Source organism: Rattus norvegicus, chromosome 7 (genome assembly GCF_021556685.1).
Source record: "Rattus norvegicus strain SHRSP/BbbUtx chromosome 7, alternate assembly SHRSP_T2T, whole genome shotgun sequence".
Lineage (NCBI taxonomy): Eukaryota > Metazoa > Chordata > Mammalia > Rodentia > Muridae > Rattus > Rattus norvegicus.
In genome coordinates this window covers 142,976,420-143,001,423 of record NC_141540.1, presented here as the reverse complement: position 1 = coordinate 143,001,423, position 25,004 = coordinate 142,976,420, and the positions used below count along the sequence as shown (strand labels likewise).

Sequence of the window (25,004 nt, the reverse complement as noted above, 5' to 3'; positions counted from 1 at the left end):
GATGGATGGACAGGACCAGGAGCTCTTGAGGAAAGATTGTGCTCTCTATCAAGTCTGACCCCAAACTGACCTTCCCACTTGAGGAAGAGGAAAGGATTTCAAGTGGAATATACTGACAGTTCATCTGCGCACACACACCCAAAGCAGAAGGTCACTTGGACAGCCTGATCCGTCCATCTGGGCCAGAACGAAGAGTAAACACTGCTGGGAATCCCCCATCCATTGGGATGTGCTGCTGAAAAGCTCTGCTTCCCCCACGGCCCCATCAGATCGCTCTCATCCCCAAAGCCTGATAAAGGCAGCTGTATTAGAAGAGTCAAGAACTAAGACGTAAAAACAAACAGCCGAGGCTGGGGGTGCAGTTCACTAGCAAGGCGCTTGTCCCGGGTGTCCGTACTTGTGACAACGCCCCGGGGTTCAGTCTCCCGCATCGAAAAAGATAAATCAAACACTTATGCAGCACTTAAAATGTGGGCCAAGTACTATTACGAGGACTTAAACGCAGTAATGTTTAATCTTCCCAAGAGCCCTCCTATAGGGTAGAAATAACCATGCTGTCCTTCCCATTACACAGATAGGGAAACTGAGGTGGAGAGTGGAGGAGCCAGATTTGAACCAGGCAGCTGAGGCTGGATGCTATTTTCTCCTCCTCCTCTTCCTCCTCCTCCTCTTCTTCCTCCTTCTCTCTTGTTTGTTGTTGTTGCTGTTGTTTTTCCCACCTGGAGAGGTTTAATGAGAGAAGAAGAATAGAGAAGAAAGGAGGCCGGCCATGGGCACTTGGAGGGAAGAGAATGGGCAAGGAAGAGAGGAAGAGCAGTGAATCCAAGAACAAAGAGCTTGTTTGTTGGTTTTTTTGAGACAGGGTTTCTCTGTATACTCCTGGCTGTCCTGGAACTCACTCTGTAAACCAGGCTAGCCTTGAACTTAGAGATCTTCCTGCCTCTGCTTCCCAAGTGGTGGGATTGAAGACACACACCACCACTGCCCAGCTTTTTTTTTTTTTTTCTTTTTTTGCTTGTTTGTTTGATTTATGCGTGTACACTGTCACTCTCTTCAGACATAGTGGAAGAGGGCATCAGATCCCATTACAGATGGTTGTGAGTCACCATGTGGTAGCTGGGAACCGAACTCAGGACTTCTAGGAGGAGCAGTCAGTGCTCTTAACCCATCTCTCCAGCCCGACTTTGTAATCTTGATTGTACAGCTCAGCCTCCCAAGGGCTAGGAACACAGGTGTGAACATGCAAAGGATAACTGAGTTGACTGTGCAGGCTCAATACAGCGCCTATGTGCAGGAGTCAGCCTCTCATTGAACCACACGAACTGTCACCCACAGATGGACTGCAGAGCCTACTGCTCTCACCCTGGTCTAGCTCCTGGGGCAGAGCAAGCAAGGCTAGAGACTAAACCATGAGTACTGTGTGTCAGAGAAGGGTCACAGCTTGGCAGCGAGAGGTAGGTCTAGTCTGTTTACCATTCGTTTGCCACTTGATTTTAAGCCAAGGAATAACCTTTGCATGCATTTTTCCTCTAGGCCTTAAAAAAAAAAAATGCTTACAGTGATAAGGACCTTAAACTGCCTTCCAGAGCTTCCGACCGTCAGACGGGAAAGAATACACCCTACTCTTATCTGACCCTTCGAAGCCAGCTCATCAGGGAAAAGGAACTTCCTAAGTCTTCCTTCCACCCTACTTCCTTATCATTTAAAAATATGAGCCCCATCCCCAGCAGTAAACGCTACTGTCATCTACAAAACAAGTCACTAGTTAGGCATAGAGTCTGTAACTCCAGTTTCCCAGGAAGCGAGGCAGGCAGGCCTCTGAGTCTTCATGGCCAGGCTGGTCTACAGCGCCAGTTTCAGGCCAACCAAAAACTACATAGTGAGACCCTGTCATGAAAACAGAAACCACCACCAACAACAAAGCCAGGTCACCAACTGGGCTCTAGAGTCCCTTCTATTCTAATCGGCCTCTGCATGGGTGATTCTTGACTATGTAGATGGGAGGTAGGCTGTTTCTTCTCCAGACATGCACTAGGCATCGGCTTGTTATACACATGTGGGGAGGATCAAGTGAAAGAGCCTCCTGCTCTCAAGAGATTACAAGATAGGAAAAGCCGGAATGTCCACAGATAACTATAAAACGCATCTCCGTCTAGCTCAACGTGGTAGAAAGAGGAAGTTAAATGATTGCAACAGACTTTGTTTTTGCCTTGAGATGAGGGAGGGAGAAGAATGATACCTGTTTTTGTACTTATCCTCAACTTCCACTGCCTGGGTGGGGGAGACACTGCCTTCTGCTGAGTGCACACTTGAGACTGCGTTCCACTTCCCCAATACCCTGGTGCAGAAACTCCTCCCCTAGCTTACGACGCTCTTTTCACACAGGCCGGTACCTAGAGGACCTGGAACATCCTGAATTCTCCTGAGACCCAAGGAAAGGTAGTTAGTTCCTTTCAGAACAGGTGGGTTCTCTTACCCCACCCCCGTGCCCACCTCAAGCACATTCCAGGACACACCCTAGTGCCACTGTCCTTCACCCTAACCCTTCTTAGAGCAGGCTTGAATTCCCTAGAGAAGCCCAGATTCTGTTGGGAGGAGGAAAGACAGATACAATCAGGGGTGAGGCAGGGCGGGGCCCACAAAACTGGCGTTCCCACTGGTACAGTTTCCTGCCCCGATGACTTGCTAGCCTTCACCTAGGCTGGGTGGGGAAGAATCAGGTACAGACAAGATGTCTCAGTTCCTCACTCCTTACCACTCTTCTTGGCAGCCCTTATGTTTCTTGAAGGGACTCAGGACCCAGTAGGCTCAGATGGCTCTGGACAAATGGGGCACAAAGGCAGAAAGCAGAGGAGCTCGAATGTTCAGAACAGCAAGCTCATTCCTACAGGAAAGGCTTTTGTTTACCATGACGGGGTAGCAGCCTAAACCTCTGGAATCTTTGTTCAATGGTCTGGTATACTGGGCACTGGCCACATGCTCTAAGATCACTTTCCCCCTTTCATGGAGAGATGGCTCAGTGGTTAGAAGCACTTACTGCATAATCACGAGGATCAGAAGAGGTCGGATCTCAACACATGTTAACGAATTGAGTGAGGGTCCCGACTGCAACCCCAACTCCAAGAGACCATCTTTCCCCTGCATGTGGACTGAGGGTTTTGCTGGACAACTGAAGAGGGTAACTGTCTTAATCAAGAGTAAGGACTTAGTAGCCTCTGAATCTTTCTACCCAGTTCTGTTGATTGGCATATTTCACAGCTCTCAGTTTGGCTGGAGACATTTAATTTGGAGACATTAGAAATAGTATTTGCGGGCTGGAGAGATGGCTCAGTGGCTAAGAGCACGGACTGCTCTTCCAGAGGTCCTGAGTCCAATTCCCAGCAACCCCATGGTGGCTCACAACCATCTGTAATGGAGTCTGGTGCCCTCTTCTGGTGTGTCTGAAGACAACGACAGTGTACTCATATACATAAAATAAATCTTTTAAAAAAAAAAAAGAAAGAAATAGTATTTGCTGGGGTTGGAGAGATGGCTTGGCGGTCAGGAGCACCGACTGTTCTTCCAGAGGTCCTGAGTTCAATTCCCAGCAACCACATGGTGGCTCACAACCATCTGTGATGGAATCTGTCACCCTCTTCTGGTGTGTTTTAAGACGACTGTGAACTTACATAAAACAAGTAAATAAATCTTTAAAAAAAGAAAAAAGAGGGGATTGGGGATTTAGTTCAGTGGTAGAGCGCTTGCCTAGCAAGCGCAAGGCCCTGGGTTTGGTCCCCAGCTCCGAAAAAAAGAAAAAGAAAAAGAAAAAAAAAAGAAATAGCATTTGCCAATAAACCCACCTGTACCTCAAAAATCTCCAGTTGCCCCCTCACTAGAAACTGAGGTGGGTACAGGAGAGGACAAGTAACTGGAATCCATTAAAAGTGTTTATTTTTACACAGCAAGGAGAAAGGGAAGTACATAGTCAGCCTTTGGCACCTTTCCAGTCTGTCGCCCCCATGTCCTTCCCAATACAAAGCACTGGCAAGAGGGGCTGCAGGACAGAGTCACAAAGTGAGTCACAGGTGGGTAGGTGGGGTTCCAGAGCCCATCTCAGACCCCTCGTCCTGGAGAATCAAAGCTCAGGGGCATAGGGCTCCCCGGTGGGCGAGGGCACCCGCAACTCAGCGTCGTGTCTCACGACTGTGAAGAGTCCTGCCACGGCCAGCAGAGTCGTCACCATGACGGCCGAGCAGATGCTGAACATATTCCTGGTGCCCGTCTTCCGATCGCTGTCATGGAGGACCAGGAGCCCCAGACAGGCCAGTAAATGCAGGGGCACTCGGAACCAATTGAGAACACCGGCCTGCTCCGTCTCGGGGATCACTTTCCTCCGCAGGAAGCTCATGCTGGGAAAGTAGAGCCCGCAGGCCAACTCGATAAGTAAAAAAGCGATAAAGGATTCCACGGGGTTTTCTTGGCCTGGGCTGGTAGAGAAAGTCAACATGAAGAGAGAGAATACAACAATGAGGACAGCGAGGGAAAGTAGGTGCATGGGTTGAAGGTGGTACCTCTTGGAGGTAGCGATGCGGTACAAGGAAGAACCCAGAAGGCTGGCAGCCATGAAGCTGGAGAACACAATGCCCAGCGGGGCCCCGTGTGGGTCCAGCACAGGTGTCCAGAGGAAGACAAAGATGAAGATGACACTCTCAAACAGGGCTTGTATGACACCCAGCAGCAACACCCGGCGGTCGGACAGGAGGCAGCGCAGGCCTCCGGCACAGGTCTTGGAGAAGGCACGCTGACGGTCATAATTCTCTCCCCAGTTTCGAAGGGCCAAGGCCCCAGCCAGAGCCAGAAGAGGGATGGCAGCCACATAGGGTGCTACAGGCCCCAGACCCATCCAACTAGCCACAGCCTCGGCTGCCACACCTGCTGCCACAGCCAGCACATGGTTCCAGAAGGCGGCTCGGGCGAAGGTGGCTGGGATCCACTCGGCAGGGAAGTCATGCCTTTCCACGTGCTCATGGATGTACCAGGCCTCGAAGGCTGAGAAGAGGAGAGCGGTCGACAGCCCACCAAGGGCTCGGCCCACCAGCAGCACAAAGTAGTCTTGAGAGAGCTTGGTTATGCAACATAGAGAGTAAGTGAGGGAGAAAAGGACACAGGACTTCTTACGACCCAGCCAGTCCACAAGGGATGAGGCCACTAGGCCAAAGAGGACCGTGGAAGCCAGGCCACAGACGTAGAGGATAGCAATCTGACCCTCCAGGAAGTGGTAATGCTGATAGAGTTTATACAGGTAGGGGGCTTGGAGCCAGTCCGCTGCCAGGGCCAGAAAGTAGACTTGATAGAAGTCTAGTTGAAACTGAAGGAAGGAGGGGTTGCTGCAAGCTCTTCCAGGGGGCCTGGCTCTGCATCTTGACAGCTCCAGGCCCAGGCAGGAGGCCAGGAGGCCCACAAAAGACAAATAGGCAGTCACCAGCATGGTGGGCCCCCGGACGACCTGGAGAGAGAACGGTGGTCATAGTCACATCCATAATCCAGATAGCACAGTCAAGGGGTTGGGTGTCTAAGCAGAAGGCAACTCCACCCAACTGCACTGTCAATTTCTCTCCCCCAGAGTTGGGACTGGAGGGACCAGTTGGGTGGGTGGGAGGAGTGGTTGTCTCCTAGGACTCTGTGGGGCAGGTGAGGGTGACTGTGGGGAGAGGCCAGAGCACTCGCCCCACCCTTGCCTGGTACAGCAAGGGGGACTCCTTTCAGTAATCCCGGTCCCGCAGGTTCGAAAGGGGCTACTGCCCTTCTCCATGATAGGTTCTGCAGGCTTCTTGTACCTCCCATCATCACAGAAAACGCCAGTTTTGGAGCTTAAAGTATCCACATCTATTCCCGAGCATCCCTTCCTCCCGCGTCGGCCTCTCCACTGCTTCGCGGTCACGCGCACGCACAGCAGGTTCCCCGACTCTGGGTCACGGTTGACCCCCCTGCGCCCCCTAGCCTCAGCCGAGCGTCCCCTCACCAGATCGCGCCTCGCCTGGCCCCCGTCTCACCTGCTGCCCCGGTCTGCGGGGACGCTCCGGACACGTCCGGCTCCAGGCCGCCGGGCAGCCCTCCCCGCACTAGCTCCGGCTCCGCTCGGGTTCCAGCAGCGCGCCCGCCCCTCACAGCCTGCTTCCGGGAGCCGGGCTGGCTCGTGGCCGCCGCCATGATAGCCCCGTCACGTGACGGGGGCGCGGCAGCCCCGCCCCTCGCGGCGCCCCGCCCTGGGGCGGAAGAGCCGGTGGGGCTGGGGATGTTGGAGCGGCGGGCAGCTCTGTCAGTGGCATCAGGTCCTCCAGCGGACCTGTACCCTCGGGGTCGTCGGGAGTAAAAGCATATTTTCTGTTTTCCTCCACGCAGTACCTCGGAAAGGTGCCAGCAGTCCCTCCGAGCCAGCGGGTACCGTTTGCTAATGAACTCCACTGTCCTAAATCGAGGCTCCCCTGACCTCCGGACCAGCAGTCAGTATTGTCCAGACACCTGAGGGAGGCGATGTGGTGTAAAGCCGGAGTCCTGCTGCACATAGATTGAGGTAGCAATCTTACCTGACCACTTTCTCTGTGTGAAATCAGGGGAGCAGTGCCCAAATGAAGAAAGCTTAAGGATCAATGGCAGCTTTAGAGTTCAAAACTTCAGCCCTGGAGTTCGACTCCCACCTCCTGCTACCTAGGATCTGCTTTATCTTGGAATGTTAAGTTTCAATATCCAATATTATGTCTTGGAAACCCTGCAATGGCTTCCCTTTTCACTAAGGATAGAAGCCAAAATCTGTGTACAAATGCATCTGTCCGGAGGCTTTTTGCTACGTCCATGACTTCATCTTTTACCACGAGGTCTCCTCTGTCTACACTGGCTCCCACCTGGGCCTTTGCACACTGCTTCCTGCAAGTTCCTTCCACAAGATAGTTACCTTCTTTACTCCTCCAATTTTCTGTCCAGACATCATGTTATTAGAGAGGACTTCCAACTGGAGAGATGGCTCAGCGGTTAAGAGCACTTGATGCTGCTTGTGCAGAGTAATATGCAGAGTAGTTTTCACAATTGTTTGTAACCACAGCTCCTCCAGGGAATCTGACTGACCTCTTCTGACTTCTGAGAGCACCTGTGTGAAAGTGGTGTGAGTATAGTCACTTAGGCACACACCCGTGCCCATAAAATAGTAAGTGTTGAAATAAAATAAATCTTTAAATTTATAAATTAAAATTTAAAAAAACAAGCAAACAAAGATCCTAAGAAATATTTTTTAGACACTCTCTTTTTCACAAAAAAAAAAAAAAAAGTATTTTTTGGAGAGGTGGGGAGGGAAAGAATTCCCTCAATTTTATTTTAAATCTGTTTTACATATGTAACTGTTTTGCCTTCCTATATGTCTGTGTATCATGTGAGTGCCTAGTGTCAGATCACCTGACACTAAAGTTACAGACAATTGTGAAAAGAAAAGTCATGTGTGTGCTAAGAACCAAACCCTGGGGGCTGGGGATTTAGCTCAGTGGTAGAGCGCTTACCTAGGAAGCGCAAGGCCCTGGGTTCGGTCCCCAGCTCCGAAAAAAAGAACCAAAAAAAAAAAAGAACCAAACCCTGGTACTCCTTTGTCTGGGGCATGGGGTCTCATGAATCTGCAGGCTTAGTGTTTGTAGCCTGATTTGAGTCTTAGGAGGCGGAGTGCTGAGCCTTGCTAGAGAAGAACTTTATCAACTGGCCCACATCCCTAGGCCCTTTTTGGGGGTTATTTATTTTTTATAGACTAGGTCTTGGGTTGCCCAGTCTGGTCTTCAACCCAGTATGTAGCCAAAAGTAACCTTGAACTCCTGACCTTCATGCCTCTACTTCCCAAGTGCTTGGCTTTCCTAGATGCACCACCAGGCTTAGTGTCCTGCTCTCTTTCCTTCTCTGTCTTTTTCTATGTGCTATGTTTTCTCCATAGCACTTAACACCATCTGCTGGTCTGGATTTCTTTTTAAAGATTTATTTATTATATATAAGTACACTATAGCTGTCTTTAGACACACCAGAAGGGGGCATCAGATCCCATAACAGGTGATTGTGAGCCATCATGTGGTTGCTGGGAGTTGAACTCAGGACCTCTGGAAGAGCAGTCATTGCTCTTAACCACTGAGCCATCTATTCAGGGGTTTTACTGTGTAGCTCTGGCTGTCCTGGAACTCACAAGGTAGACCAGGCTGTTCTTGAATTCCTAGAGATCCACCTGCCTCTCTGCCTCCCGGGTGTTGAGATCAAAGCCGTGTGCCCACACTGCCCAGCTTTTTCTATCTTTCTTAAAATCAAATCCACAATTTCATGTTACATGTTCTATAAAAGGAGGTATGACAAATGGGTCAGGGTTGTTAAAAAGAAAGAAAACAAATGCAGGTTTACGAATATCATTCCATTTACCTTTTACTCGGTTGTGGAGATGTCCCCACGTCAAACACAACAGCTACAGTTGTTGGAAGCCCAGACATACTTCACACCCACCGGAGCCACATGCCTTTTATAATCTCACCCATGGATTCTGTAGATCATCAATAGAACATTTGCCTACCATGAATGAGAGCCTTTGATCCCTCACTTTAAAAAAATTTTTTTTGGCCAACTACTATGGATGGCATTTAACTGTTAAAATAATTCATAAGGTAGGTGCTATTAGCTCACAGGGTTGAAGAAGTTTATCCAGCATTCCATGGTAAGAGGTAAAACAGGAATTAAGACTACAATCCTGTCCTCCCACAGTTCCCAGGGAAATGGAATGGGTACAGTAGCTGTATAAACTATGTGTAAATGTTGACTTTTGTCTATTTAAAACCTTGGAGAAGCTCAGCAATGGTGGCACATGCCTTTAATGCCAGCACTCAGGAGACAGAGGCAGGCCGATCTCTGTGAGTTTGAGGTCAGCCTGGTCTGCAGAGTGAGTTTCAGGACAGACAGGGCCACACAGAGAAACCCTGTCTCAAACAACAAAAAAAAAAAACCAAAGCAACAGCAGAACTCCAAAGATTTCTTTATTCTGATTTTACCTGTCTGAGTGTTTGCCTTCTGACATGTTTATAGACTCACTATGTGATCATGGTTCCCTCAGAGACCAGAAGAGGGCGTTGAAACATGTAGAATACGGGTTTCAGGAGGTTGTGAACTGCCCTGTGGATGCAGATGACCCAATATGGGCTCTCTGTGAGAGCAGTGTCCACTCTTACCCATGTGCAATCCCTCTAGACCCTGTGCTGTTTTGTATTATTGTAGGATCCATTCAGAATACGTATACTCTTAAGGCTGCTATGACCCCTTGGACTCTGAGGTACAACTGGGAAAGATCTTGTATGAAAGCTTGCCAGCAAGTGACTAGAGGGCTCTGTCCATTCAGTTTATCTCCAGTAGCTGGGATCTGTGTGCAAGAAGCCACGAGGAAGTCCTAGCTTTCAGGGAAGAAGTGCTTGGAGTGTTGCTGAAGCCAAAGTTACCAGAGGAGTTTGTTTAGTATTTTATTATTAAAATGTTTACAACTCCATTCGCATTTAATCCAACAATGATACAGTCTGTGGCTCTCACTTCTGCCCTCCCCATTCAGACATTCAAACCAAGTAGGCTGTTTCACTAACAACCCCAAAGCCACATTTACATCTAACAAAATTAGCACTGGCTCCCTGGATCGCAAAAACTCAGTCCAGGGCCAGGAGGATGGCCCAGAGAGCTGACTGCTCACCACCAGTTTAATTCCCTGAGACCCACTTTGGGGAGGTAAAGAACAGACTTGAAAAGTATCCTTTGACCTCGACATGCATGGTGTGTGCATGTGCATATTCAGGAGTCCACATACATGCACGCACACACACACACGCACACGCACACAGGAGCACATACACTACATAGGGAAATGTTAAGTAAAATTTAAAGCTATAGCACCCAAGCTGGTAATGATGACACACACATTTACCCTTAGCACTGGAAAGGCAGAGGCAGATGGGTCACTGTGAGTTCAAGACCAGCTAGCTCTATGTAGCAAGTTCCAGACCATCCAGGGCTATATAACCAAAAACTAAAACCTAGTCTACAGTTAAATGTTCTCAACCTCTTTTTTTTTTCCTTAAAGATTTCTTTCTTTCATGTATGTGGATACACTGTCACCGCTGTCTTCAGACACACCAGAAGAGGGCATCAGATGCCCATTACAGGTGATCATGAGCCACCATGTGGTGGCTAAGAATTGAACTCAGGACCTCTGGAAGAGCAGTCAGTGCTCTTAACTGCTGAGCCATCTCTCCAGCCCTCAGCTTCTAAATATCTTTATAGTTGGCATCCCCTAGTCTTGAAGGAAAAGAGATCCCTATGTTCCGTGTTGTCGACCACATCCTCACACCCTCAGGCTTTGTGCAGCCTGCATATGGGCTCTGTTACTGAGGTATATTCTCAGCTCTGTATCTGTGTTTTAAGCTCCTTCTCCTTTCTCCCACAGCCGATGACTTATTTAGGTAACTGGGTCAGATTCTCTTCAACGTCGCCCACATTTTACCGGAGGAGTCTACCTACTTCCTTGTGTCATTTATGTTTCTCTATCTCCTGCATTTCTCATTAAATAAAAGGGGCTGAGGGAGGCTGGTGAGATGGCTCAGTGGTTAAGAGCACTGACCGCTCTTCCGGAGGTTCCCAGTTCAATTCCCAGCAACCACATGGTGGCTCACAACCATCTGTAGCAGGATCCGATGCCCTCTTCTGGTGTGTCTGAAGAAAGTGACAGTGTACTCATAAATAAATCTTTAAAAGGGGGGGGCTGAGGAGTCAGTTCAGGTAGTAAAGCACTTGCGTGACATACAAACTTGATATGAGCTTAATCCTCATAAAAACTGTGGGCATGGTGATGAGGACAAGAGTGTAATTTCAGAGCCGAGGATGAAAAGACAGGATCTACTGAGAGCCTATGTTGAAAAATAAAAATAAAAATAAGGTGGACCATGCTCTGAGGAACAAAACCAGGGTTGATCTCCATGAAGTCCTGCATATGCACAGGATATACACGCGCCACACTCATGAACACTCATGAACACTCCTGCATGTGTACACACACACACACACACACACACACGAGACAGCGTTGAGGGTTTGATCTAATTCACGTTGAGAGGATTGTTTGCTTCTTCAGCCAGCATCTTTCCTAGGCAGTGCTACAGGCCTCAGACTGCATCCATCATGACCGCAGACAAACGGTGTCCGTGCCTGGCTCTGTCACATTTAGTGATGCTAAGCTTCGTTAGCGGACATCATGCTTCTTCCACTGTAAAGTTCTCCGTGAATCAGCTAGGCACTGTGGTACGCATCTAACACCCCAGGCTGTGGCGGAATAAGAGTTTGAGGCCAGCACGGAGTAAGAGTCTGTCAAAAAGCAAAAAGAAGAAGAAGAGGAAGAAGAAGAAGAAGAAGAAGAAGAAGAAGAAGAAGAAGAAGAAGAAGAAGAAGAAGAAGAAGAAGAAGAAGAAGGAGAAGGAGAAGGAGAAGGAGAAGGAGAAGGAGAAGGAGAAGGAGAAGAAGAAGAAATGAAAAAGAGAAAAAGAAACTCAGAAGGAGGAAAAACAGAGACTGGGCCTGGCAAGTTGGCACAACACCTGCTGCTGAACGTTCATTTAATTCCTATGCGGTGGAAGGAGAGACCTGACTCCGGGAAGTTGTCATCCGTCTTCCACTGTGGCGGGCCAGTGCCCACACACATACACACAAAGTAAATAAAATGTAACCAAGAGGAGAAGGGGGAGGAACTGAGGAATGTAGTAAATTAAAAGACCAAGGGGAGAGAGAGTTAGGTGTGGTGGTACATACTTGTGATCCCAACCCTTGAGAAGTAGAAGCAGGAAGAATAGGAATTTAAGGCCAAACTTGGCTATATTGTAAATTTATAAGGCTATATGAAACTCTGTCTCAGGGTTGAGGTTTAGCTCAGTGGTAGAGGTTTAAAGACTTATTTAATGTATATGAGTACACTGTAGATACACCAGAAATCCTCAGATCCCATTAGAGAGAGTTGTGAACTGCTAGGTGGGTGCTGGGAATTGAACTCAGGACCTCTGGGAGAGCAGTCCATGCTCTTAACCACTAAGCCATCTCTCAGTGGTAGAATTCTTGCCTAACAAGCATGAGGTTCTATCCTGGCTCTGTCCTCAGCTCCAGAAGAAAACAAAAACAAACAAACAAAAAAATTAACGAAGCCACCTCTCTTGGTGGCTTTTGAATCTTTCACCTCCACCCCGACAGGGAACTTACAACCACTGGTGTGTGATGTGTGGGTAGGACCCCTGAGAGCCTGAGGGGAGGGTCACCAGTTCCCCTCTTCCCCAAGACAGATGATCAGACAGGGACAGACAGCATTAGTGCTGTCAGATTGAGGTCATGAGGCTAAGTGAATGCTTAGAAATTTCCAACACAAAACATCCACATCCGGGTGGGCAGAAGGTTCCTGGATGGACACAAAAGACCAGAAAGGATGTCAAGCTATCCCAGGGGACGGAGAAACCAAGAGCCCTTGGCTCAATCATCTCTTCTAGTCTGAGGGGCTGCTTTGTCTGGCTTACGATTTAGAGGTTAGGAGGCCAGAGACCATCAGGAGTGGGGATGGATTCTAGAGTCAGAAGTGACTTCTGAACCAAGAGCTTCCCCACCCCGTGTTCCCTTGTGGACCGCACAAGGTCTCCACTGGAGTCTGAGTGGAGAGGAACATAGACATGCTTACCTTTAAAGAGCTGCAAGGAAGGTTCTGAGGATGCTTTCCAGGAGGAGCAGGTTTTGGAACCAGCAGAATCAAACATCCAGAAGCAAATAAATGTCCACGGAGTGGTCCCCTGACCCCCTTAAGTTAAGGGCCCGCCTGATTACATCCAGGCTCTAGCCCCAGGGCCAGCTGAACCACCTTTCGCAGGACACAACCTCTCAGCCTAGATTATCTGACAGAGCCCTCGAGAAGCAGCCCTCTGTCTCCTGAAGCAGACACTACAGCAGCCCGTGGAGCCCCGAGGCCCCCATGCAACACCACGGCCACAGCTGCAGCTGCTACTGCAGCCCAAGCGGGAGCTCCGACAGGCAGTGGTTGACAGGCAGTGGCCCCCGGAACAAGAGTAAGTAGGGCAAGGCGAAGGGCGGCAGCAGGTCGTAGATGGGCTGGAGCAGAGGACGCAGTAGGTATGCGGACACGTTGAAGGAGGACAGGCAGGGCAAGGAGGGCAGGAACACGTGCAGGGTGGGCCAGGGAGGCCTGGACAGGAAGGGCAGGTAGCAGCAGCGTCTGAGGGACAAGCAGTGCAGGAGCATGGGGGAGGGGGGCAGCTGGGACAGGGGCAGGCACAAGCGGAAGGGGGACAGGACAAGCAGGGAGAGGTAGTTGGGGGTCCACGCACAGAGGACGGAGGCGGCTCCTGGTAAATAGCCTTCTTATTCTGAGGCCCCAATCGAAGGCCCAGAGAGAAGTCCATTTGGCTGCAGGAGGCTGCTTTGGGGGCTGGGTGGAAGGGAGGGCTGGGTGAAACCTGAGGGTGCAATGTGTGAGTTGGGGGGAGGGCGGGGCTGGGGGGCGGGGGAAGGATTAAGCCTAAGACACTCTGAGCCTCGCTGATCCTGCAGGGAGCTCAGACCTCCCCACCTGGCCATTCTCTTCCAGACGTGCCTGACAATACGTTCATCGACCCTCCCTTCTTTCCTTTACCTGGGCCAGATCAGGACCCGCACTGCCCTTCCGGTGGTCTGCAGTCACTCACACTAATCCTTCTGCCTGGAATACCTTTCCTGTCTTAGACTGGTCTTACCTTTCTCAAGTCTTACCTCCCACTATTCAATCCTAAGGTACTTCTAGCAATTCTAAGCCCTGATACCTGCCTGAGTCTCTCCAAGCCTGATGGCCAGAACTAAGACCTCAAGGTTCTCCAAAAGTTCCCAGAGGGGCTCGGTGAGGCAGCAGCAATAGAAGCACTCCAGGACACTGAGTCTGGGATGTTGCTGGGAGATGGTAGGAGTCTTGGGGTCCCTGGGTACTGAGAGTTTCTGAGAGAGTGAGTCCCAGTGTGGGTATGGGGGTGCCTGGCTGTCTACGGGGAAACCAACAGCTGGCCCGGACAACTATTATTTGCTGGTTTATTATGCATAGGCGCTGGCTGCAGGAGTGAGCTAGACAGCCGGCTTTCCTCTCTTCAAAAGGGCCCTTAATGTGAGGAGTAGGGCAGGGTGGGGACAGAAACCCAGTGGGTAGATAAGTCAGTATTTCAGAGCTTGAGTGGCTGTGTTCATCATTACAGGGTCATCGGATAAAAGGCTGTTTGAAGAGGGGAATCCGGGCAGCACCCAGTACTTAGGATACTCCTTAAGGATTCGGGGCAAATTTTCAAGCCCTGGCAGAAAAGGGGGAGTTGTCTGAGGCCGAATGAACCCAAATAACCAGTTAAGGAAAAAAAGAAAAAAAAAAAACAAAAAACAAAGTTAGCAACAAGGGAACCTGGGCCTGAGAGGTTCAGGCTCAGAGGTTAAGAGCAATGGCTGCTCTTCCAGAGGTCCTGAGTTCAATTCCCAGCAACCACACAGTACCATACTAAAAAAGGGGAGCAAGCAGAAGACACAGGTTATCAATTACAAGCACTCGCTGCTCTTTTAAGGGGACTGGGTCCAGATCCCAGCACCCACAGGCTCACGAGCATCTGTAACTCCAGGACTAGGGGATCCGATGCCCTCTTCTGACCCACGTGCGTACTAGATATGCCTGTGCTGCACACTTAGACACGAAAGCAGACCACTCCTATGCATAAAACAAAAACAAACAAGTCTACAGATTAAACATAAATAAAAGGAAGAGAAGCTGGAGAGATGGTCTATCCAGGAACGTTCTTGTCTGCAAGCCGGGTAACCTGGCACTGGTCACGAAGCCCCACACCGTGGAAGGAGAGAACCAACTCCTGCCAACTTCACATGTGTGCTGTGGTGTGGGTGGGGTGACCTCCCAACAACAAGTGAAACAAAGTGACAAGTAGAGGAGAAGGGAGCCCGGAAGGGCAGGGAAGAACCCTGACTACTGAAGACTAGGATGTTAATGAAAGACAGCTTCAGGGAAAGACTTGAACGGAGAGAACAAGCCATGGAAATTTCTAGTGCAAGAGCATTCCACAGACTGCCATGAGCGGAGACAAGACTCATTACGACACAGGTCAGAGTTCAAGGTAGAGGCTCTACGGAGCAGGGCTTGTGAGCCAAGTTAGGGATTTGGATGTTTGTCTTTCTTTTTCCTTTTTTTTTTTTTTTTTTTTCCGGAGCTGGGGACTGAACCCAGGGCCTTGCGCTTGCTAGGCAAGCGCTCTACCGCTGAGCTAAATCCCCAACTCTGGATGTTTGTCTTTCAAGACAGGGTTTCTCTGTGTGACAGCCCTGGCGCTAGCCTGGAATCCAGAGATCCACCTGCCTCTGCCTCCCGGGTGCTGGGATTGAAGGCGGGCACCACCAACTCCCAGGGAACTTGGATCTTATTCAAGAATAAGAATCACCACAGATGGTTGGCGATAACAAAAGCCTGTGGGGTTTCTTGTTGCTATTCTTGACCCTGTCAGAACTTATTGTTACCTATGTTGTTGTTGGGGTTTTTTTTTTTGTTTTTTTGTTTTTTTGTTTTTTAGCTTGTTTTTGTTTTTTGAGCTCGGGAGTCTTCTGTAGCTTAGCTGGCTGCTTCAAATTTATTATGTAGCCAGTAACTTGAACTTTTGAACCCCCTGTTTTGACCTCCCCAGTTCCGAGATTATAGGTGCTAGCTTTGATGCATTTATAAAAAGATAAAGAAAGTGAGAATATGTTCTATGGAGGTGTGGGGGAAGGTGGGGCATGCTGAGGCATCCCTTCTCTCTGAGGGACCAGCCACAGGATGAAAGGATGGTATAGTACAGAATAAATTGAGTGTATTTCAGGACATGGGGAGGGGAGTTAAGAGGGTAGTAGGAACAGAGAAAGTGTGCGCATGTGTGTGTGTGTGTGTGTGTGTGTGTGAGAGAGAGAGAGAGAGAGAGAGAGAGAGTGAGAGAGAGAAATAGAGGAGTAGAGGCCAGTCATGAGCACAAGGAGAGAGAGGGGGAAGGGAATGGGGAGGGGGGTAGGCAAGAGCAAGAGAGAACAAGAAGCAAGAGAGTGAGGTGAGGAGGGGGCAAGCAGCCCCTTTTATAGTGTCAGGCATACCCCGCTATTGCCAGGTAACTGTGGGGGTGGAGCTTAGACAGAATGCTAACACACTTGACCTAGTATAACTGTCTGGTAAACAACATCGTCAGTTACAACTGAAACTGAAGGATATGATGACACAAACTTGTAATCTCAGTGCTAGGGAGCTGAGGCAGGGGTACACAATCCCTGTTCAAAGCCTGTTTGGGCTACATATCCAAGACCCTGTGTCAAACAAAACTAAACTAAAACCAACGCCAACAGAAAAGGAAAATTGAATATATAGTTTGATTTTTCTCGAGGAACTGTGATGTTCAAGCTGGACCGGAGAGACAGCTTAGAGGTTAAGGACACTGGCTGCTCTCCCAGAGGACCTGGATTCAGTTCCTTGCGCTCAAAGAGGGGCTCACAACTGTCTGTAACTCCCATCCCAGGGGGGCTCTGACACCCTCTCCTGGCCTCTGTGGATGCCAGGCACACATGTGGTGCCCATACATGCAGACAAACCACCTTATATGCATAAAAAGAGAGAAAAAGATTATGCAGAGATGTGGTGTTTGCAATGGTCTAAACTGAATCACCTTCCAGATCTATGACCACCAGGATGAAGGGGTGCATTGCGACGTAGGAATGAAGGGCTTTGCAACAAAAATGGCAATTCTGTACAGACACATCTCACAGAAAAACAGAAAATAGTTGCAATATCATTCTATTATAAAAGCCTAAAATCGAGGGAAGTGGAGGCCAGGCCAAGATTGCAAGTGTAATGCTATGTGACACCTCCCTTTGAGAAACTGACTCTGGATATTGTATGAGTTTGAGGCTAGCCCGGACCACACACACAGTAGGGGAAAAAGACAAAATCAAGTTTTTTAGGGAATCACATATGGGTGCTAAAGTAGAACAAATGAAAAAGGAAGGTTGAGGAGCTGGCTCACTCAGTCAAAGGTTTGCCATGGGAGCATAAAGGCCTGGGCTCCATCCCCATGATGTGGTGTTTGCTTAAGACTCCATACTGGGGAGGCACTGGCCAGCCAACTTGGTCTACTTGGTAAGCTCTCGGCCACTGAGAGACTTTTTTTAAAATTTTTTTTAAAGATTTATTTATTTATTATGTATACAGTGTTCTGCCTGCATGAATGCCTTTGGGTTAGAAGAGGGCACCAGATCTCATTACAGATGGTTGTGAGCCACCATGTGGTTGCTGGGAATTGAACTCAGGACCTCTGGAAGAGCCATCTCTCCAGCCTGAGACTCTGTTTTAAAAACACAGACTGGGAGCTGGGTGGTGGTACGCACCTTTAATTCCAGCTCTTAGGAGGCAGAGGCAGGCAAATCTCTGAGTTCATGGCCAGCCTGGTCTACAGAGTGAGTTCAGGACAGGCAGAATGACACAGAGAAACCCTGTCTTGAAAAAAACAAAATAAAAACAGCACAGAATGGTGGTGAAGAGATGGCTCGGAAACTAAGAATCATCTCACCCTTTGCAGAGGCCATGGGTTCAGTTCCTGATACCCACATGTTAGAGGACAACCGGCTGAATTCTGGTTCCAGGGGATCAGATTACCCCTTCTGGCCACTAAAGGCAATGCATGAATGTAGTATACTTATGTAAGAGCAGGAAAACACTCAGACATAACTCAAAAACAAATGAAATCTTTAGAAAGGGAACAAACAAATAAAATGGAGCAGATGATTCCTGATGAACGACACCCAAGGCGCACACACATGCACATGCACATGCACCTACACGCCTGCACACATGTGCACACACACGCACATGCACAGATAAACACTTGTATATACACATGCATGTATACACTTGCACACACACATGCATACACAGACACTTGCACACACACGTGCATATGCAAGACTTCACACATAAGCAGACAGTCATGTAAACAAACCATGGTACACCAAAATAAACAGTAATAAAGGAAAGCCCTTGTGTATAATTATTACAAATGTCAGGTAGCTGGTTAGTTCTCTCCTTCTACAATGTGGGTCTAGGGATAGAACTAAGGCTCTGAGCTTGGCAGGAAGCACCTTCACCTACTGAGTCATCTCACCAGCCTTGTTTGTTTGTTTTTTAAGATTTGAGGTCACTGTAGCTGTCTTCAGACACACCAGAAGAGGGCATCGGATCCCATTACAGATGGTTGTGAGCCACCATGTGGTTGATGGGAATTGAACTCAGGACCTCTGGAAGGGCAGTCAGTGCTCTTAACTGCTGAGCCATCTCTTCAGCCCCGTTTTATTTTTCACTGACATTTTAAACACTGTATGTGTGTGTGTGTGTGTGTGTGTGTGTGTGTGTGTGTGTGTAAATGTCTCAGACATGTCTGTGGCTGCTCAGATAAGTCAGAAAAGGGCGTCTGATCCTCTCGAGCTGGGGTTACAGGCGAATGTGAGCCACCTAACCTCAGTGTTGGGTCCTGTGGTAGAGCAGTTTGTGCTCTTGACCACTGAGCTATCTCTCCTGTATCCTTTGCTAGATTTCTTTTCTTTTCCCTTTTGGAGACCTGGTCTCAGGAATTCCGGGCCAGCCTCAAACTCACCTCACAGCCAAGCATGACCTTCATTTCCTGCTCCTCCTCTTCTGTCTCCCGAGTACTGAACTCACAGGCAACTATGTACCACCTTGCCCAGCTTGCCCTCAACATGTTCACACCCAACCTGGCACACACACAAGACAAAAAGAAAATGACTCTCCTGGGTTGGAGGCTCCTCAGTGGGCATCTTTAAAGCCCTGGATCCCTTCTGGTCTCCAGCTGCACATAAACAGGTGCCGTGTGTCTGCGATTCTGCATTCAGGATCAGAAATTCAAGCTCATCTGAGCTACACAGCGAGTTCAAGGCTAGCTTGGGTTACTGAGGTTAGACATTTGCTGGTCCTTATACACTCCTCTCCCGTAGATCTTGAGGATAGTGACCCCTTTATTTTTGGCAAAGTGCCTGGGGTATGTATATAAGATGCTCAGTAAATGTGTCTTCTCCCATGGAGAGGAGTGGGAAGCTAAAGAAGAGGCGTAGAAAGTCTGGTATGGTCAAGAGAGCTCAGAACTACCAATATCTGGTCACTGCACCTCAGCAACGTCCTAGCTATGTGACATTGGGCAAGTCATTCAGCCCCTTTTGCTTCTCAGCTCCCTCATCTATAACATGAGAACAATAAACTATAAACTCTCTGGATCACACTGGTGTGCATTACATGAGACACCATGCATGCCTACACAATGCCTGGCACGGAGCAAATGATCAACAAGGGATAGCTTCCTGCAAGCCCTATCTTCCTTGCCCCACATCTCCAAAAAAAAAAAAAATTCTTCAGTCAGGCTTTCTCCGGCACTCAGGAGGCAGAAGCAAAAGGATCTCTGTGAGTTCAAAGCCAGCCTGGTCTACATGAGCTCTAGGACAGCCAGGGCTACACAGAGAAATCCTGTCTCGAACCCTACCCCTCTACACACAAGAATCTTCAAATAGGGAGCAGCCAGGCATCAAAGAAGGCCCTAAAGGGTGGATCCATGGGGTTGAGGTCCCTTGGTCTGGGTATCAAGATGTAGTTTGACATGTAGTAATGGAGATCTGACAGGAGGCGAGCAGAACCCAGGCAGTTGGTGAGAGTTGGCAGAGCAGGGAGGAGGCCTGGGTCCTGGGGCTTTCCAATCAGGGGAAGTCCCAGGTGTGGGTACAGGGGTGCCAGGCTGGCTCCACCCAACACGCTGGCCTCAGGGGATGTGGGCACAGGTAGAAAAGTAGGTCAGATCAGGGATGGTGCTTAACCCCATTGGTCCTATGACCTATGCCACCTCCAGAGGTAGCATGGCTTCCCTCTTTCAAAGGGCCGGCCTTCCATTCTTTTCTTCAGAAAGGAAAATCTGTGCAACTGGGGTATAGCTCTGTTAAAAAAAAAAAAAAAAAAAAAAAAAAAAAAAAAAAAAAACTTGCTAAACACATCCAAGGCCCTGGGTCCCATCTCAAGCACTGATTTAAAAAGCAACATTTGAAGGACGATCCTTAGAACTTTGGTACCTGGGCAATGGATGGAGGAGAAGGAAGATCCTCCCTCCCTAAGCAGGTTCTGTACAAAACAGACAGCTGCCCCCGCCTACATGCTGCTGGCAGACACCTGGAGCGCTCACCTCGTACACACTGTAGCAACTGTGGAGGCAGACATGCTAGCTCCAGGGAGTGGGGCAGGTCAGGGCTGGATCTGCAGGAGGGCGGAGTATACAGGGTGGAGAAAGCTTTCTCCCCAAGAGGCTCCAGCCAGGCAATGCAAGATTCTTCATGCTGGAGAATTTGCCAGTTTGGAGCCTTGACTTTAACATGGTAATCTCAAGCCCGAGCCTGTAATGTTTCCCTTTTCTGTGTCTCAGTTTTGCTGTTTGGAACAGGAGAAGGAGTAAATGGATCCATTCAGGCACAGCATCAGCCTGGATCCTAGAGCTAGCTCTGACCTTGAGGAGGAAGGTCTTACTATTCTTTCCCTAGGGCATACTGGACACAGGAAGGGCACAGGAATAGGGAACCCCTCTTTTTTTCCAGAGTTATATGGGTGAGAGCTAGGACCTCAACCCCGGGGCCTTTGAACATTTTCTTTCATTATCCTCCTCTTTCCCTTCTTCCCGGAAAGCTCTTCTGATGCCCTTGGCTGGGTATAAATAAACACATCCTTCTGCATCGCCTCTCCATCCTGATTGCCTGGTTAGTTAACACCTGACACCTCCATCAGACTTCAGCCAACAAGGGCAGGGACCGTGTATACTATTCCCAGGGCTTAGCATACTGGTTAGTGCGCAGTCTGTTCAATCCAAATTTGCCAAATTAACAAACGGCTTGGCTCGGGTCGGGAAAGAGCTCCTCAGAACACATAAAGTGTTTCGTTCGAAAACCAAGGCACTATTCTACATGGGCTGCCCTGGAGCTAGATAAGACCTTCTACATACAAACTTACACATCAGCAGAGCCAAGGAGCTGGCAAGCACAGACAGACCTGGTGCAAGGGTAAAATCAAATAAGCACCAAGCGCAAAGCCAGCACCAGCCTTGGCGCAGGGCACACCTGGAGGGAGGAGGTGGCGAAGGAGGTAAGGAAGGACGAGGAAAGCACACGTGTAGTACAAAACATGTTTTCATCATGGTCTCCCCGGGTGCCCCGGTCTCCAAGCCCCTACAGTACTCCTGCACATTAATGATATCCTCAGGGACTGTAATCCGGCTTCCCCCAGCCCCCACCGACATCTGCCAGCAACCTTTGAGTGTGGCATGGGGCAATCCTGCAGGCCCAGACCGAGGAAATGACCTAGGCAATGTCTTGAAGCTAGTGGGGTTTCTGAGTCCTCTTCTCCCTGCAGTTCTTCTTGGTCTTTGCTCTGTTATGCAAGGAGTAAAGGGGTCTGGAGGGGTGGCTCAGCAGTTGGTCATACTTGTGGCTCTTCCAGAGGACCAGGGTTTGGCTCCCAGCACCCGTACAACTCTCTGTAACCCTAGTTCTAGGGGATTAAATGCCACTGCCTTCTTTTCCTCCTCTTCCTCCTCTTCCTCCTCCTCCTCCTCTTCCTCCTCCTCCTCCTCATTCTTCTTTCTTTTTTTAACTAAGACTGGGCTTCTCTGTGTTGCCTTCTTGGCTGTCCTGGAACTCGCTCTGTAGACCAGGTTAGCCACCACTGCCTGGCTGCCCAATACCTTTTTCTGACCTTCACTGTCACTGGATACACATGGTACATACATGCGCGCACGCGCGCACGCGCGCACGCACACACACACACACACACACACACTCATAAAATAAGTATTAAAAAGCAAGAGCAGCAAAGGAGGAAGCATGATCCTGGGACCCCCAGGATATCACTTCTCTGAGCTGTCACAGTGAGCAAGCAAACCACCCATAAGCAAAGCCAAGCCTAGAAGCAGACGTAACCCTGGGGAAGGAATAGGGAGCAGAGCCCCCTCCGCTGGGATGGAGAGAAACAGAATGTGACTCAGTTGCAAGTTGGGGAGTGGTGGGAGGGGAACATTTAAACTCTTTGGTTTCTCTCCCTATCTACTGTTTTATTACACTACTAATTTTTTACACTACTGGGACCTGAGCCTAGGACTTTATATTGCTAGCCAAGAGCTGTACCAAAGACCTGACCTAGCCAGCCATCTTTTTCCTTAATTTTATGTACACGAATGTCTTGCCTGCATGTATGTATGTGCACCCAAATCCTGGTCCACAAGGAGATCCTAAGAGGGCAGAGGTGCTGGAAACTGAACCCAGGTCCTCTGCAAGAGCAACAAGTGATCTTAACGGCTGAGCCCTCCCTCCTGCCCCAAGGAGATGGGGGTGGGAAGGGATTTCAATGCACACTGGATTTGCGTTTCTTTGATTGCTGGTGAGTTTGAACATATTTTCCAGTGTTTCTTGGCCATTCGTATTTGTCTTTCGAGACCAGTCTGTTCATTTCATCAGCCCGTTCACTGCTGAGTTCTTTCTCTAGCTATTACTCTTGCTAGACGTACGGCTGGCCAAGACTTTCCTGCTGATCTGTGGCTGTCTCTCCACTTGGTTGATTACTGGTCTCCTTTGCTGTACACAAGCTCTCCACTTTCATGAGATCCCTTATGCTACAGCCTCTCAAGTAGCTGGGATTAAGGCCTCTGTCACCAGGCCTTGCCTGTTGTGGCTAACTGCTTCTGAATATAATTCCAGTGGTTGAGTTTGGTGAGGGGCAGAGACAATTATTGATGAGAGAGGTTGGTACAGGGCAAGTATTCTTGGACAGTGTCTCGCCCCCACTTCCCACCCCAGTCATAGGCTGGAACGAGGAAGTCTCAAGGAAATAGTTATACTAACCAGGATGGATTAAGTGAACAAACCACCCACCACAGACAAAGACAGAGACATATGGACAGATGAAGACAAAAGGGGACAGGAAAACAATGGAATTTAAGACTTACTGTCCTCTTGGGTGTGCTCCCATATTTGCCCCCCCCCCAATCCTATTAACTGCTCCATCCCCATCTACTACTCCAAGCTGAAGTCTCAGAGTTCCAATGCTTGGTCTCTGGTTCAAGTCCCTGAGATCCTGAGGTCCTGTAAGGAAGGTGAAAGGAAAAGCCAGTGGAGAGAGCTGAGCAGGGTGGTGCCTGGGTCTGTGTCCCAGTGCCTGGGCAGGAAGGGAATGGTGCCCAGGCCGGGTTCATGAGGACAGGAGACTCATTCACTGTAAACCAACTACAGATGTGCTGGGGTGGGGTGGGGAGGGGGATTAGGGCCACATTCCCAAACCGCAACTGGGCCCGCCCCTCCTTCCGCCAGCCGCCACCAGGGCAGGGCAGGAGGGGTTAACTTTGCAGCCTCCTGGCAGGATCCCTGCCACACAGGCAGCTCACTATCCCACCCCAGCCTGAATGCCAGGGTCCAACTCCCTAACACACACCCCTCCCACACTGCTAAGAGCTAGCTGCTCCCAGGGTAACCGGCAAAGTCAACAGCAGTCAGGCCACCTGGGGACGGGACCCTGGAGTACCTATTCCCAGCCCTGGAGTGAAAGGCAGTTTGTCTGCGCCCCCTCCTCCCCCATGACGTCTCTGTCTCCTGCGATTGCCACAGCATGCCTCTTCTTCTCCCTTCTCCTTCAGCTGATAATGGCTACCCAAAAAAGGTCTTTCCCAGGAGGGTGATACCTGGCCCCTAGGGTGACAGCAAGACCAGAGCTGAGTAAATTCCAGGGTGGAAAATGTGATGTGATTCAGGGGTCCATTCCCCAGGTGCTGGCCACTCTGGGAGCGTTGCTGGGGATGGTGCTTTGGGCCAGTGCCTGGCCCAATGATCTTTCTCCTCTTCTGGAGTCGTGACCATCCCTGTGGGAGTGCTTCTGCTCTGTGCATAGGACTTCACTTTTCTCTAGCTCTGTGCTTTGTAGTATAAAACCAAACTATTGGTTTCCCTCTCTAGGTTTGAGAGCCTTTCGGCCTCGGTTTGTTTGGAGTCAGAGAACGACCCTATTAGACACAGGTTTTGGGCTTTTGGAGACCCAGCGTCAACAACATTCGTGGCGCATCTACCAGGCAGCCAGGCAGGCCTTGCTGGCTGAGCCAGACACACACCCTCGCCTGGGCTTTTTCCCTCACACCCAGCTCAAGGCTCCTCCCATCCCCCCTCCTCCCTAAAGTTCTTTCAGCCCTCCTCCCAGCCAGCCTCTCCCCCTCTAAATCCAAGCCTAAAGGTGGGGACGATATTGGCAGCGAGAGACCCACGCGTCTCAACTCCTGGAACTGAGTGCAGGCAGAGTGAGAGGGAGGAGGTCTGTGAACCCAATTCGCAGCACCCTCATAACCCCCCACTAGTTAAACCAGTTTGCTCCTAGGCCACAGGACAGAGAAAGCCAGAGTTGACCTGCAGGTGGAGGTTAACTAAGAAAAGGGGACAGTGCCTTCTCCTCTGGTATACTCTTGCCCCATCACTCCACGTCCTGGGAGTGTCCACCTCCCTCACTGCCTACCCTGGGAGGTACCAGAGACCGGCCTGGCAGAATACAGCGTGGCCAAAGACAACTCAGTCTCCCCAAATGGCTGGAAAGGGGATAGCACCAGAGAGAAAGGGTTGGCATCATGGAGCCCAGGACACTGACCTCTGCCAGCTCTGCCCGGCCTCCCGGGGATGGAGCCACGGAAGCCTAGCAAATGGGAGGGGCAGAGACCCAGGCGTCCTGGGCCGCCCCGCCCAGTCCCCCCCCCAGCCGCCTCCCCCCCAGCCCCAGGGCACCGAGGAGGGAGCCGGGCAGGGGCAGGCGGCAGGGGAGGGAGGAGCGAGGGCGGGAGGGGGAGGAGGGAGCC

At 49.8% G+C, this 25,004-nt stretch overlaps 2 protein-coding genes across 3 annotated transcripts; both read right to left on the bottom strand.

Annotated features, from left to right (window-relative positions):
• Positions 1-3,908: 3,908 nt before the first annotated feature.
• Positions 3,909-6,208, bottom strand: Slc61a1 (solute carrier family 61 member 1). Of its 2 annotated transcripts, XM_087557610.1 has the most exons (3): positions 6,033-6,208; positions 4,551-5,485; positions 3,914-4,466 (listed from the first exon to the last, which is right to left on the bottom strand). In XM_087557610.1, exons 2-3 carry the CDS (start codon positions 5,465-5,467, stop codon positions 4,115-4,117), a joined length of 1,269 nt encoding a protein of 422 aa, XP_087413736.1. In that variant the 5' UTR covers positions 5,468-5,485; positions 6,033-6,208; the 3' UTR covers positions 3,914-4,114.
• Positions 6,209-9,484: 3,276 nt separating this feature from the next.
• Positions 9,485-13,493, bottom strand: LOC134479581 (uncharacterized). Its single transcript, NM_001447245.1, is given in 2 exon segments — positions 9,485-11,499; positions 11,527-13,493. A coding segment is annotated over 1 exon segment (534 nt). The 5' UTR covers positions 13,467-13,493; the 3' UTR covers positions 9,485-11,499; positions 11,527-12,932.
• Between the last annotated feature and the right edge of the window lie 11,511 nt (positions 13,494-25,004).